The 14,410-nt window shown below is 47.9% G+C and overlaps 1 protein-coding gene across 2 annotated transcripts in view; it reads left to right on the plus strand.

Annotated features, from left to right (window-relative positions):
• Positions 1 to 640: 640 nt before the first annotated feature.
• RFX4 (regulatory factor X4) overlaps positions 641 to 14,410 on the plus strand; it is an 86,475-nt gene continuing 72,705 nt past the window's right edge. For both annotated transcript variants that reach the window (XM_088055271.1, XM_088055272.1), the window contains exon 1: positions 641 to 801. In XM_088055271.1, the coding sequence (XP_087911397.1) occupies positions 759 to 801 (43 nt within the window). In that variant the 5' untranslated portion in view covers positions 641 to 758. The remainder of the gene's footprint in view (positions 802 to 14,410) is intronic.

Raw genomic sequence — 14,410 nt, forward strand, 5'->3', positions numbered from 1 at the left:
TTTTCCCTCTCCAATAAACTAAGCTTACAAGAAATTTGGGGGAACTGTGCAGCTTCCAATGCCATGTGCCCGCGAAGGATCCCAACCCAGAGCCCACCGGGAGGAGGAGAAAGAGGAGGAGGAGGAGGAGGGGAGCTCGGCCGCTCTGCACGCACACCCGGCAGCCCCAAAGAGCACAACCCCAAACCTACTGCCCGTTTGAAGATCTAAGCCAATTTTGATCTCGGTCTGTAATGAGCCAAGGACCTTGGGTGGGGGCTGGGGGGGGGAAGAAGGGAGGAGTGGAAAGACCGCTGGAACTTTAAATAAGAAAAACGTTTCTAATGCTCTAATAGAAGAGGGAAGTCGAAGTGTTGGGATTGCGTAGATCTAAGGCCCCCCTTTTTGGAGGAAAGCTTTTCTTATTCAAAACAGCATCACAATGGGCTTCACATTGAGCCTTGCCACATCCCCATCTGAGTAGCAGCCATTCATCAGGCTGGCTGGCCTATCAATGACATTTCTCCCATCAGGGCTTCTATAAAATGATGCTTTTTCCCATGAAACATCCGCAAACATTTTGACGGGTCTGGCTTTGCCCTGCTGGATTACTGAGTGTCCCTCTCTCCCGCGCTACATCCCCCTCCCCAACTATCTGCCTCTGTCCTCTCTCCCCACCCCCTCGCCACCACCCTGCTCCCTCTCCCCCGCGCATCTCTGAGATAGGGGCTCTGCACACCCCGGGACCTTGGGGCTCCCGTCCCGTCCATGGGAAGAGCATGCATTGCGGGTTGCTGGAGGAACCCGATATGGACTCCACAGGTAAGTCCCCCCCCGCAAGCAGCGGGCTCCTTTCGCCCGTCAGGGAGGACTTTTCAACTTGACCGTGGCGGCGGGGGTAGCCCGGGCGGCAGCGGGGGGAGCCGCCCGCCGCACCGGCCTCGCAGGCAAATGAGCCCGGGCGTGTGCGGGGGAGCGGAGTGCGGGGGCCGCGGAGGGGGAGCTCTCGCTCCCGGGCTGCAGGAGCCCTACGGTTCCACTTGCAGATACGATGGAGCAGAGGGCGTTTTTCTGTTTTTTGTTTGTTTGTTTGCTTTTTTGTTTTGTTTTGTTTTGTTTTGTTTTCTACCCTTCATCATAGGCTGCCGGCCAGCAAACTAGTTGCCTCTCCTCTTCTAGTTTTAGGCGCTCGCTTAGATTAGAGCAGCAACGAGGGGAGAAAACGGTTTGGGCAAGAAAACTGAATTTACTAGAGAAGATGGTTGGTGGGTTAGAGAAAACCCAGCACCGAGGTCATCCTGTCCCGCGGGCAAAGTCGAGCTGGGCCGATTCGGACAGAAGGAAGTTTGGGGAAGGACAGAGTTGGGTATCTCTCTCCCTGTACCACCAAAAGATGCTCTGGCCGGTCCCGTAACCGGGCGGGAGAACGGCGGCCGCAGTACCACCAGCGGGCGCCGCCAGCGGGGAGAAGCCCCGGCGGGAGGGGACAGGTTCGGCCGCAGAGGCGAGGCCGCCCGCCCCGAGGGCCGCAGCCCGAGCCCCGCCATCCGACGGCCGCCTCTGCCGCCCGGCCGGGCCCGGGGGTGGCGGCGAGGGACGTGGGGCAGGGCCCAGGCCTAGGTCTTCCCGCTGTCAGCCGGCAACCTCTCGGAACTGCTCTCCCGCTCCCTCCCGCTGCCGTGCCCGCGCTCCCGCGGTTTCCACCGCTCGGAGCGGAGCGCAGCCCCCGGGCTCCCGCGTGCAGAGGAGGGCAGGCAGTCGCCACAGTCACCTCTGAAAACTTCATGTATTTTATAGCACAGGAGAACACCCCCTCCTCCTCCCCTCCCTCCCTGCCTGCCCGCCCAGGAGTTCCCCAGGCAGACAGCTCGCAGGTTAGGTAGGGCTCAGCCCGGGGACGGCCCTCCCGCCGCCCGCTCCTCATCTGTCCCATCCCCTCCGGCAGCCGCTGTGCCGGCTGTGACCGCCGTGCCCTGCGGCGAGATGGCCGCGGAGCTGAGCTGCCCCAGCCCCGCAGCGGGACCGCGTCCCCTCCGCGCCTCCCCGACGGCCTCGGAGGGCCACGTTCCGCCGCTCCCTCGGGGCCTCGCAGCCCCGGAAAACCCTAACCCTAACCCGGCTCCCCCGGGGTTGCCGGCGCTGTGCCGGTGTAGCTGGTGCGGGTGCAGACGGGGCAAGGGGCGACAGGGATAGGCAGTCCTGCCCCGAAACCGCTTCGCTCCGTGTCGCCACAAACGCGCCAAGGTCTTTCTCATCCCTCGTTCCCAACGCGGCCGATGGGCGTTTTCTAAACTTTAAATATTGATTAAAAACAAGGAGGGAAAGAGAGAAGGGGAAGAGTGTTGCCTCTGTTCCTGCAGCGGTCCCGGCGCGGGGCGCTCGATGCACCGGGGAGGCTCGGCCCCTCGCCTGCCACCGGCGACACCAGCCGGGTTTGGGCCACATTTACTGCCCGGTCCCCGGGACAAAACCCAGGCATGCTGTTCCGGGGAGAAAGTGTTCGGCGAGGATGGAATCGTTGAGTTCGGATCAGAGAGGGTGCAGGAGCTAAGAGTGTGTTAGAGAAAGTTGTCTTCCTGTCCGGCGGCACTGCCGAGGCGGGGTTAAGAGGACTGCTGGCAACATCTCGTTGTCGAGGGGAACGGGTCTTTAGGGAAAGAAAAAAACCAAACCCAACAAAAAAAGCCCCGCGTTTTCTGTCCCTCCTTTAGTAATTGTCCATTCTCGGGCTCAGCCTTCGTACTATTCGTTTCTTAATTTCAGTAAGGTTGTAATAAGTGGCAGCATGATTGATTAAGATAATATTAATCAGAAAACACTTTAGTCTTGCTAAGCAGATGGCAAGAAAAGTGGAGCTTTGCAGTTGTCTCATTCAGACACCTTAACCTCCCTTTCACAGGACTTAATCCAATTAGCTTTTCTCCTGAGTTTCAGTTGTTATGTAAAGATCCTTTTGCATTGTGGAGAAATATGGCTTCATTGAAAAAAATCAGTCATGTTTTAATTCATCTTCAACAGATTTTCCTTAAACCACCGGGATTAAAAATAAATAAATAAAATTCACCCGCGATTCTAATTTTAAGGTAGGGGAACAGTTTGGATCCTTCACCTTCCCCCAGAAGAGCCGTGTGCTTCCATCGGGTTTAGTTCTCGTTCCTCTAACCTGTGGAGTGACCCGTGGGGGCTGTCACCAAGGCCAAAGGGCTTTCTGTCCTCCTGGTCTCCCGGAGAGGCCCCAGCCGCGGGTGTCCGGCGGGACAGCGGCAGCGCGCCCGCAGCAGCGCCCGGCCCCGACGGCCCAGCCCAGGCACGGCGCGGAGGCGCTTGGCGAGGAGCTGCCCTCGGGGTTCTTCAGCAGCCGCGGAGTGGGGCACCCACACAGTAGGGCCACACGCCCTTCTCGCTGGGTTTGCGGTATGTTTCATCTCATCGCTTTGCCGCCGCCTTTAACCCCGCCAGGCGGCCTCCCCCCGGGTGTAGTTTCTCGAGCCGGGCCGGGAGCCGTCGAGCTGCCTGGGAAGTGTGCAGCCTCCGCCGGGCTCCCCCGCCCCTTCGCTGTGGGGCACCAAGGGGTCATTCCGGGGGGCTGTATCTGGCTTTTGGAGCTTGCCCTGCTCTCGGCCCTGCCCTCACCGCCCAGCCCCGCCGGCACCCGACAGCTTCGTACCCGCCAGCTGCCGGGGGACCGGGGACAGCGGCACCGCGCCCCGTCTCACCCCGGAGGAGTCGGGGCTGGCAAGCGGGCGGGGGCGGGCTGGGGCCAGAGCCCGGGGCTCCCCGAGGGGCGGCCGGGGCTGGCGGGGGAAGTTTTGCGGGCGACCCCGAGCGCCCGTAGAGGCTTTCCTCGTCCGCAGCCCCACCTAGTGACATCGGCACGGTGCGTGCGGGGCGCTGCCGGAGGGACACAGCCCTCGTCGCGCTGCCCCGCAGGAGCCGTCCCACGCAGGAGAGCGGAGCGCGGGGACGCGGGGAGCCGTGGGTTTCCCGGCGGGCTGCCACTCTCCCTGCCCAGCGGCAATCCCGGGGAAGCCCCCGCCGCGCCGCTCAGGGAGCAGGAGACGAGGAAACATAGGCGCGTTCTTGGAGCGCAACTTTCCTGCCCAACTCAGTAAATATCCCTCGTGATTTCAGTGTTGGGCAAAACCTCTGCTGGCTTTCAGGCGCTGGATGGATGAGATCCTTGGGACTTGAAGCTGAGACTTAGGAGCTGATCCAAAGCCCATTAAAATGAGCAGAAAGCCTTTCAGTGCTGTCAAGGACATTGGGATTAGGCCCTTAAAGCAGTTTGTTTGAACCACGAAAAGCTGCTCCCACCGCCTGGGTTGAAAACTTTGTGGCACTGGCCAGACTTCAGTCTATCTTCTTATCAACATAGACAGGTGTTGCGGCAGTGGTGGGTGACCTTTGCTACGAGCTTGACATTTAAGAAGGATCTAGCATATTAAGCATTAATTGAAGAGAATTAATGGCTTTCATATCCTGGTTCAATTAATGAAATTATCAGTATTGATAATAAATAATTGAATGCTAGTTGGGAATGGAGCTGTGACATTTCAGAATGTATATAAGATGCTAAAGTGAGCAATCCTAGGTCCTGACTTGTTTAATCCAAACCAATGGTTGATTTTGCTTCTGAAAACTGTTTGCTTTGCTTATTGCAACACAGTAAACAGGAAACTTGCTATTGGCTTTTTTCCCTGTACTTTCCTGGAGTACTTTTCATACTTTTTTATTCAAATAAGGAGAAAAAAAACACCATGTTCTTTATTGTTTTAGAATTTGTGTTTATAAAGGCTCTAACCTGCTGAGCAGTTAGGATAATCCAGTGCTTCTTTTGAATCCTAAATTTGATATGATATGGAGATGCGGAAGAAATACCACTGGTCCTTTATATAGTTGAACCTGAATATTTGTCCTATGTGATTTTGTATCTTACAAGATTTTGCAAATGAAAGAAATGGAATAGGAAAAAAAACCAAAACAACAAACCAGTAAAAAAATGTTTTCCTTCCTGCAAGCTGCAGCGTTTGTACGGGCAATGTTTGTGCGGCAGGACTCGATTCCTGGCAGCTCCCTCTGCCCTCAGCAGCAGCAGAACAAGGATCTAAACCCAGGTCCTGTCACTGGATCAGGTCTTCATTCCTGAGGGGGTTTTAATAACTTTGTAAAATCTGTCGGGTTTCTTAGAGGTTTTGAAATGTAGTGAAATTGCCTTGACCGAAGAAGTTCATCTTTTGAGCCTGACTCAGAGAGAAGAACAATTTTTTATTTGTCTGCTAATGAATTAATTTTAAAATTCTTAGGGAGAGGCAATTGTGGTATTTTTCACTGCTCTGAAATATTTATCTGCACTAAAGATCTTTAAGAGGATGGAAAGAAAAAAGAATTAAAAGGTTTTGCATAAGAATAGCCATAGAACCGTAGGAAACTATTTCATTTATTTAAGTTGCAGTTTACAGTTTACAGTCCTCAAGATTTTATTTGAGTGTAACCCTCATTACAAAAGGGACTCTGGATTCTGACAGATAAAACTTTTGGGTATGGACTGTAAAGAAACCTGTAGCCTCAACTGGTCTGTTTCAGGTGCACCTTTACTATAGTAGACATATATTGAGCCAAAAACCTTATCAAAATTAGAAGTGATCATTTTGTGCTAAGATACTTGTGATGCTGCTACAGCTGTCCCACAGAAAGTCGTCAGAAGAGTATCCTGCTTCCATCAGGGTTGTTGGCTTGCTTGTCTTTAGAAAATGAAGTTGGTTTTCAGCTGGCAATGCAGCGAGTGTGCGGGCAAGGAAGGTAAGTGTAGCTGTAAAATTTGCAGTGTCTATGAACATAAACACCTTTGCATTTTGTTTGCTTAATTTGCAGCTGGTTTGCAAGTTAGGACAGTCATAAAGAGGTTCATCCTCTGGAATACTATTTCCATTCATAGGATTTTAGCATGGCAAACTGAAGATCAGACTGTGGGATCACTGAAATCTGTGCCGTGAGGAAATGTTAGTACCTCTTCAGATGAAGACTTTTGAAGATGTGGCCTTAAATACAGCTGGGGTTTGATGGTTCAAAACGGTGCCTTGAGAGCAGTGGTGGGCTGTTATGTAGCTAATACAAATATAAGGTCAGTCCTTTGGGGATACTTGATGTGACACTGGAGTCCAAATAATTAGCTCACAATTCTGTGAGTGCTGAGGTTTGTGAATTTCCTGAGTTCACCCACTTGTCTGTTTCCCTGCATCTGTGCTGGATTTTCTGTTTGTTCTGGTGTGTGAAAATGAATACCCGGTACGACCTGACCCTGCTGGAGCCCAGCGTCCCGGCAGCCGAGGGGATTTGATTGCTGACATACTGGGTAGGAAGATGGATAGCCTAAAGGATATTTGATGGCTGAGTGATCCTGTAGATAACAAGTGTAGGAAGGAAGAGTATGTGGTGATGATTAAGCCAGTGGAGGCCTGTGGGGGTTTTTTAGGATATCTGGACCACTGGCATGTTTACACACATTGTTTAGAACCTATAGAATTGTACATATGTGCCAGGGAGCTTCTGGGGACTTTTAAAACTAATACAATTTTCTGTTAGAGATGGGTCCTGATCCTGCAGAGGCTCCACAAGGGAAACACCTGTTGAAGTCCATGTGTGTGCCTGAGAGAGGGCAGATGCCCAGGGTTAACATGTAATGATCCCTCCCCACAGCTAGGAATGTGTAATAACTTAATTGCAGCTATTTTACATGCATAACTAGCAGTACTGGCCTGTCTTCATTTACATTTATTTTCTCTCAGGAGATTTGAAAGAGTAGTTTATTAGCTATAAAATACTAGCCAGTGTTAGAAATGGTGCATAAAGTTGGCGTCAGAATCTTTCTTGCCTGCTGCAAGAGCTGTGGTTTCATTCTCTGCATATAAATACATATTGGATTAAATGCTTTCTACCATTCTTCCCTTTCTGATAAATTTGAAATCAGGAAAAAGTGGAGAGGGTTAAATAGAGCCTTGGTTCTCAATGCACCCAGTGAGAGAAAGCTCATTTGCAGCTAAATTTGCCTCAAGACTGAAACGGGAAATGTGGGGCTCAGTGCTGTTCTGTTTCCTTCACTTCAGCTACAGTTAAGGACTTTGTTTCCTTTTATTGGTAATTTAACTTCATTTCTCTGAGATGGAAGTTGTTACAGGAACCAAGGGGTTGATTCACAGCTATGAACGATGTGTTCCAAATTAATTAGCAGCTTATGCCAAGAATTTTGTGCAGAACACCAAATATTATCATAAGAGCAAACAATATATTTCAGATAGCTGGAACATCCTCTGAATGACTGATTCCCATGAAACTTACAGCCCTGGGAATTGGAAGCATTCATTTCAGAGTGGTAGGATGGGGACAAGTGCTGGGATTTCATCTGTTCTCTAGGCTGGCTGTAGGCACAGTCTGATGCTGCGATCATCACTCCGACTGACTTCACGCCAGAGCTTGGGTGCTCATGAACCCCATGGCAGGGACTGAGACGATTAAAACCACAGAATCCTCTTCTCTAGGGGCTTTCATTTCCTTGCTGAGATTGTACCTGGCAAAAAACCCAACAAACCCTGGTATTTGCCTGGAAGGACTGCAAGTTTCAAATGTTAGAAATTACTGCCTTTTTAAAAAAATAATAAATAAATTAAAGACTACTGTTACTAGAAGTAGAAATACTTGTCATTCACCTTCTCTTTCCTCTCTTTTTAAACTTCCACTCCTTAGAATTATACTATCAGACTCCTGTTTCCTCAGCTGGTGTGGGGCAAGACTTACAGATGTTCATATTAAGTCAGGTAAAATTCATTATATGAAAAATGTCTTATACACAAATGTAAGTTTGCAAATGAGATCTACAAGCCAACGAAGAAAGAAAAAAAAGACAGGAGCTTTCCGTTCTTGTATAGGTCTCTATGTTCAGATCTAGCTTGTGCTATACATGTAAAGCAATAAAATACCAGAAATGCAATGACAAAATTTAAAAGTAGTGAAAAAAGCTAAAGTAGAGGTACCACTAAATGCAATGTTAGAAGGGCTAACACACGTGTTTTTTTTTTTTTTTTCTCCCTTCTAGAACCCTCTTAATTGCTAAACTATTTCAGTAGTGCTTGAACTACCTCAGCTACAGCTCAGGGAAGGAAAAATGGAGGGAGAGCCCAATTCCTTAGAGGGGTCTCATTCATGAGTGGTCATCCAGTGCTGGGGGGAATCACCTGTGTTTCAGAGCTGGCTCCCCCATGGTGACAGCAATGCACACCTGATTCAAAAGACTCCACAGAACATCCTTTTGACAGCTAAGAACACTTCAGCACCCTATGACAAAGGTGCAATCTGCTGCAAAAGACCAACATCTGTGTCAGAGGCTAAGCAGGGAAGGCTGTATGTTTTCCCAATATTCTAGGATCTGGCTGAAAACCAGACCATTTGTTGATTTAAAATTCATGCTTGTAGGAAGTAGACAAAGCCCTACCCTTCAAAGGGGAAAAAATCCTCAACAACCTGACTTCTGTGGTTCCCACCCTCATCTGACACTCAGTTTAACCATGACCATGTGGCGGGATGCCCTAATTAAGCAAATGAGTACTTAATGCCATTAGCTTTTAGTACCCTACTCCTTGGTGTTGCTATCTCTGATGCTCAGAGGAAAGTAAAATACTTGCTGCTCCTTTACTCCTTAAAAAACTTAAACAACATGGGGAAACAAAACTTCCTGGCTGATCCTTAAGGTGACAGTGGCCTGATAGACACTGTAAAAAAAATATGGTGCAAGGCAGTGTAAAGGTGGAGTCCTGGTCCCCAAATGCTTTGTGTCAGGACAAAGCAGATGTGTGCTGTTCTGTGATGAGAGATGCCCTCTCCTGCAGTGGGTTTTCCTGGGTGCACGGGCTCCTGTGGTGGTGGAGGGACTCACCCACCCCTCAGCACAGCCCTTCAGCTCCAGGTCTCTCTCTGCCAGAGCAGGCTAAGCAGCAGGACAGAGATCTGCTGGCTAACAAGCTTGGCACCTCAGGGCCAGCAGGAAAGGAGCTGTGCCCAGTGCTGCATGTGAGACAGAGGTCTCACTGGGGGCAATGTGATGCAAGAGCCAGAGCAGGAATTCTCAGCATGACAGGTCTGAAATGTGTGCCTTGTGTAAGTAAGAGGCTGTTTCTTTTGGGCCTCTTGGGGTTAAGAGTAGAATGAGCTATGTTTTTGTTATCGAGGGAAATTTGGCCTTATGAGAGGCAGGATGCAAATGACACATTTGCTAAATGGTGTGTTGTGTTTGCACACCAGCCTCTGTCCCAGCTTGGCCTCTTGGGTGTTCACTGTGTATACACCAAAGTGTCCTACCTCAGAGGAGTGCTTGAGAGTCTTCCAAGGTCCATGGCAGAACAAGGCAGCTGCTAGGTGAGATTTACTCCATGCCTCGTGCAGGCAGAAAGCAGGGACTGTTCCCAGCTGGGTGCTCTGCTCCTCTGTAAAATGTGCCCTTGCTTCCCTTCTCCCAAGCAGTGGCAGTGACACATCCTGCTGGTTGGACTGCCTGGCTAGCACAGATTTTTCCAGAGCTGGAACTCACATTCCTATCCTAAATGTAGAGTCATGGGGACAATACTGATGTAGGGGCCCCTCTAATGCAAACATTTTTTGAAAATGAGTCGTGGTAGGGGCAGCAAATGGGGCTCCATTGTAATGGGGTGGGGAGAAGTGAGGAGGATTGCATTTACAGAGCAGTTTAATCACATGGATGGAGCAGCTTGTTCACCTCTCCTCCTTGCTGGGTCATTTCCACTTTGAGCTCTGCAAACAGACTGTCTATTGAGCAGTTAGTATTCAGTGCTGAATATTCAATACTAGACTCTTGTTTTGGTGAGTCTTGAGCAAAAAAAGAAGGAGGAAAGAAGACTTCTCTTTTTTCTCATGTTCCCTCCCTGAGTTTGCTTTGCATATTGTTCAGAGGAGACTGGAGTCTTCTCAGAAGAGCCAGGCTCCTAGTTTTAAAAGCACTGGTCTACTTTCATAGTACTTTCTAAAGGAAGGAAAGACAGTTTGGAAGGGACTAAATTCATACTAGTTTTACAAATCTGTAAGTCTAGGCACATCAAGACTTAGCAAAGTCTTTTTGTCAACCATATTTACACTGTAAAGTTAACAGCATGAAATGCTAGTTCTGTATACACAAATTAGTTCTTTGTGTGTGTGGGGAGTGTTACAATGATTTATTAATGTCCTCTCTGCTGGTTTTGGTAGGCAGATATTCTCTGTGTTTATTCTGAGAGCTGAGAGAAACTGTGTTCATTTGTTTCTGTCTTGTGTGCCATATTTACCCACAAAATGGTTGTGAATGATGTGATGGCTGCATCCTTTGACAGTAGGGAGCAACAGCTAGATATGGAGTAGATATGCATAAAGAGAGGAAAAGGGGCCACCATCTCTATCCTCTGGTTCACACTCTTTTTCAGTCAAGTGATTGTCTCTTTCCTACTACTACAACTATGTCCTAACACCTGAGTCATGTATTCTGTGCACATTTGGGTCTGTCTTCTCATGTTCTTTCAGTCTGCTTGACTGGATGCTGTTTCTAATGAGAAATATTTACAGGAGAATCATTCCTTTGGGAGCTGACCTCTTTTCTCCTGATTAAAAAAAATAAAATTAAAAGTCTCTATAGTTACTTTCTTTTCTCCTATCCTTTATTTCTGACTGTGCCCTTTTCTTTCTCATTCATTCCTTTGTTTCCTTTCCCTTTCTTTCTCACCTCCTTTCCAACAACCATCCTTGTCCCTCCTCTCTCTCCCCCCTCAGCCCCACAACCAGTGTTTTGTGTATCCCCCACCCATATCTCGCATCTTTTCATTTTGTCATCTTTGTGGGCCTGTCTTACTGATCTACTACCATCTCTGTGCCAAATTGGCCTGTCTGCTGGATTCATCAGCTCTTGAGGCAGAGGGAAGCATTTCATGAGTGCTTGATGCAAATTCTGTTTCTTGAGCCGCAGCTCTCCTGTTCAGCCGAATGATTCCAGCCCGGTGTAATAATGAAGCAGAGCTGAATTAAGGATTTGAGGACTCCATGTCTTCTCATGCACACTGGTGAGCTGAGGGACCATGGCAGCAGCTGGGAATGTCTAACCCAGACGCTAGGGAGCAGAGACTGCTGCAGAGTGTAAGAGACGGGAGAGGTACAGAATTTAAGGCCCTATGAGCTGACTTGTATGTCTCATGTTAATCCTATAGCATAAGAAGTTAGTGGAATCTGGGGCAAGAAGGGCATCAATAGACTCTGAGCTTTATTCTGGGGAAGAATAGGTCTGGCAGTGATCAAAAGGCATGTGTGCATTTTCTTGGAAAGAAGTGGTTAAATTGGAGACAATGATGGCCTTTCCACCGAGTCATGCAGCAGACCCTGAAGGCCTGAGGAGCCATAACACATCCTGTTGTGGAAGCATGAGGGCACACTTTGCTGCCTGCAGGAAAAGATTGGCTGCACATTGCACAGCCATGTAAGTTAAATTTCAGCCCTGGGAGAGCTGAATTGGTCAAATACTGGTGTCACTAAGGGAATGTGAGGAAATGTCACTGCACTGAAATCGGACCGAGTGACGTTTGCTTTGCCGCTGAATGAGGGATGGCCCTGGTGAAACAAAAACCAAGCAGCCATTTACTGGTCTGGTGAAACTTACTTTTCAAAATGAAACAATAGATAGCATCTGTGTGTGACTGGGAGAGGGAAAGGGCTACTCCTAATTAACATGCATATTGAGTTGGAAATGCAATAGCAGTATGCTATGTGATTCCAGAGAAGGGGGCAGATAGGAGTTCCTTGTTTGATCCAGGGTAGAGGCTGCCCTAAACACCAGAATCAATTTGAAGAGGCATCTTGTATTATAGGGCTTCTGAGAGTGTTTTACCTACATTTGGGATGCACCTTCTTAAAAAGGAATATTGTTGACTTAAACGAAAGCATCACATTCAGATGAACTTCTGCACAGTGCACAGCATAAGAAAAATAGCACATCTCATAATTCCAGCTTTTCTGCCCAAGTATTCTGGAGGAGTTAAAAAATTATTAATTGTGGTGCTTTTTGTTATTAGTTTAAGCATGGCATGTCAATTTTTAATATACTTTATCAAATTCTTTAGTAGAAAATCAATACTAGGAGTAAAGATCTGGCTGAATGAAAGAGCACTCTCACATTCAAGAGTGTTATTCTTTGCATCACTATGATATCATGGTGAATCTCCACAATGCTTTTACCAGAATCATGAGTTAAAGAAAAAGAACAAAAACATTCCTGCCAACATCTACAAAGTGTCCTGGACCAATGTCCATTAACCCTGAAACAGTTCCAGTATAATTGTATGCCAAGAAATAAGAACAAAAGAAAGGACTGCAACAAGAGTGCCCGACATTTTCCCCTGTTGGAAATGAAATAAAAAGTTAGATTAGCAAAGAAAACACCGAGGTATCTGGCAGCTTGTCAGGGTAGCGGCTCTGCCATCTGCACCAAGGCCATGTGTCACTGTCATCCCTGAGGAGCAGGTCTCTTGGAAGAACAGAAGATGGCTATGCAGGACCAAGGAGGACACTGGCATGATTTCCTGTGGAGCTTGAAGATGTTCGTGACAGCTTGCACACACTGACTGGAGGGTGTGTGCCTTGCCAGCCGATGGCACCGACTGAGGCAGCAAGGAGCAAAACCAGGCCCTGTGTGGCAGGTCCTCCTCGATGGTCAGAGAGAAGCTGGTTTGTGAACTAGGAGTGTCTGTGTGCTGAAGCAGTCACAGGGAACAGCAGCTGGACAGTGACCCTTGGATGGTCTCACAAACCTTGCATTTGTCAGTGGAGAGGAGGGACATTTTGATAACATCACCTGTGAAAACCTAAATCTTACAAAATTACTGTGTGATTGGGTGTCCCAAGTAGCTTGTTCTGCTTGATTTTAGCTGATTTTGCTAAGTCAAATGCCCTCAATGGGAACCAGTGACTGCCAAGCCCACTCATGTCACAAACACAGTTGTTCGTAACAATGTGCAGACGCAAAGCAAGATCTTGTTTAGGTCTTTTTTTTGCAGTAGACTGAGGTTTTGTAGATAAAGTGATTTTTTTTTGCTCTCTTTCAAGCAGTGGGGTTCTTTAAAAACTTTAAATGTGGCAGATCTGTAACCAATCTGCATAGCACTCCAGCAGCATTACACATCTCAGGTGGCAGATGTGCCTGTAACCAGCAGTGCTGTGCTGCAAGGTCTGAGAGAGATACTGAACATGAATTCTTTCTTTTGCTCAGACCAGATGTTGTACACAGCAGGTACCAAAATAGGTGTTTAGTAGTTTGACAGTCAGGCTTCAGGTTTATCTCCTAATCATTACTCCTGAAAGGGAGCATCTCTTTTGCCTGTAAGGGACTGTTTTAAACTAGTGACTTGCCTTATAAGCTGATATGACCAATTGCTCCATTGAAGTGAACATTGAAGTGTTAGAAGATGAAGCCTTCGCTTGCATTTCTCAACATATTACATGCACTGGCTCATTTTTCCTTATTTTCATTCAGGTAGTGCTTAGGAATTAGATTTGCAGCACACTAAGGGATGGCCAAAGCAGGCAGACTGCTCAGACATTATGAATTTACCAGCTGTAGAGGTTAGAAGTTCTCTGTCCACAGCAGTGGTGAAACATGGAGAGCATGAACAGAGCTTTTGGGCTTCTGGAATGTCTCTGGCCATGTTCAGCAAGATCAGCTCTGCAGAGAAAAGCTCAATGGATCTTGCAAACCTCAGCACTTACTCTGAGACAGACAACAGAAGAAGCTGTCAGGGCAGTGATGGTTTCCTTAAAAAGAAAAGATATAGAATATCATCCCATCAACTCTCCTGTTGGTACCATGGGCTATCAAAATGGAAATGGGAGGTTCCATGACCTACAATCAGCCTCTTTTGAGTTACTACATTTACCTGCTAAATCTGGTGTTAGCAACCACTTTCTCTTGGCCTAACAGATCAGATGAGCAGCTAGACAGTGTTGCTGGCCAGCCTGGTACTGAGACATTTGGCAAAGAGATGCTGCAGGAAGAGATGAGTAACTCTTCTCTCTAAGAACACTGAACAAATAACTCAGAGGGGTGCTAAGACTTCGTATGCATGAGAGGAGTTCCTCCTCTGTCACTGGAACTGTAATATGAATTCTGTCCTCACTGCTAAATATTCATTTTTTCCAGCAGGTCCTCTTATAAATCTACTAAAATTTGGCAGTTCCTTTATATTTGCTTTATCTGCTTTTAGATACTTTTGCTCTCAGTTACTTACATATATTTTAAAAATTTGCCTTGAAAACTGGGGTAAAAAATTAAAGACCAGTCATGAATAAAGGTAAGGATCTGGACTGTTGCAGCTGTGCCACCCAAGTTAGTATGTAGCTCAGGCAGTGGTTTGGGTCC

This window comes from Pseudopodoces humilis, chromosome 5 (assembly GCF_049639895.1).
Source record: "Pseudopodoces humilis isolate 2021_Gansu_Grassland_sample_001 chromosome 5, ASM4963989v1, whole genome shotgun sequence".
NCBI lineage: Eukaryota > Metazoa > Chordata > Aves > Passeriformes > Paridae > Pseudopodoces > Pseudopodoces humilis.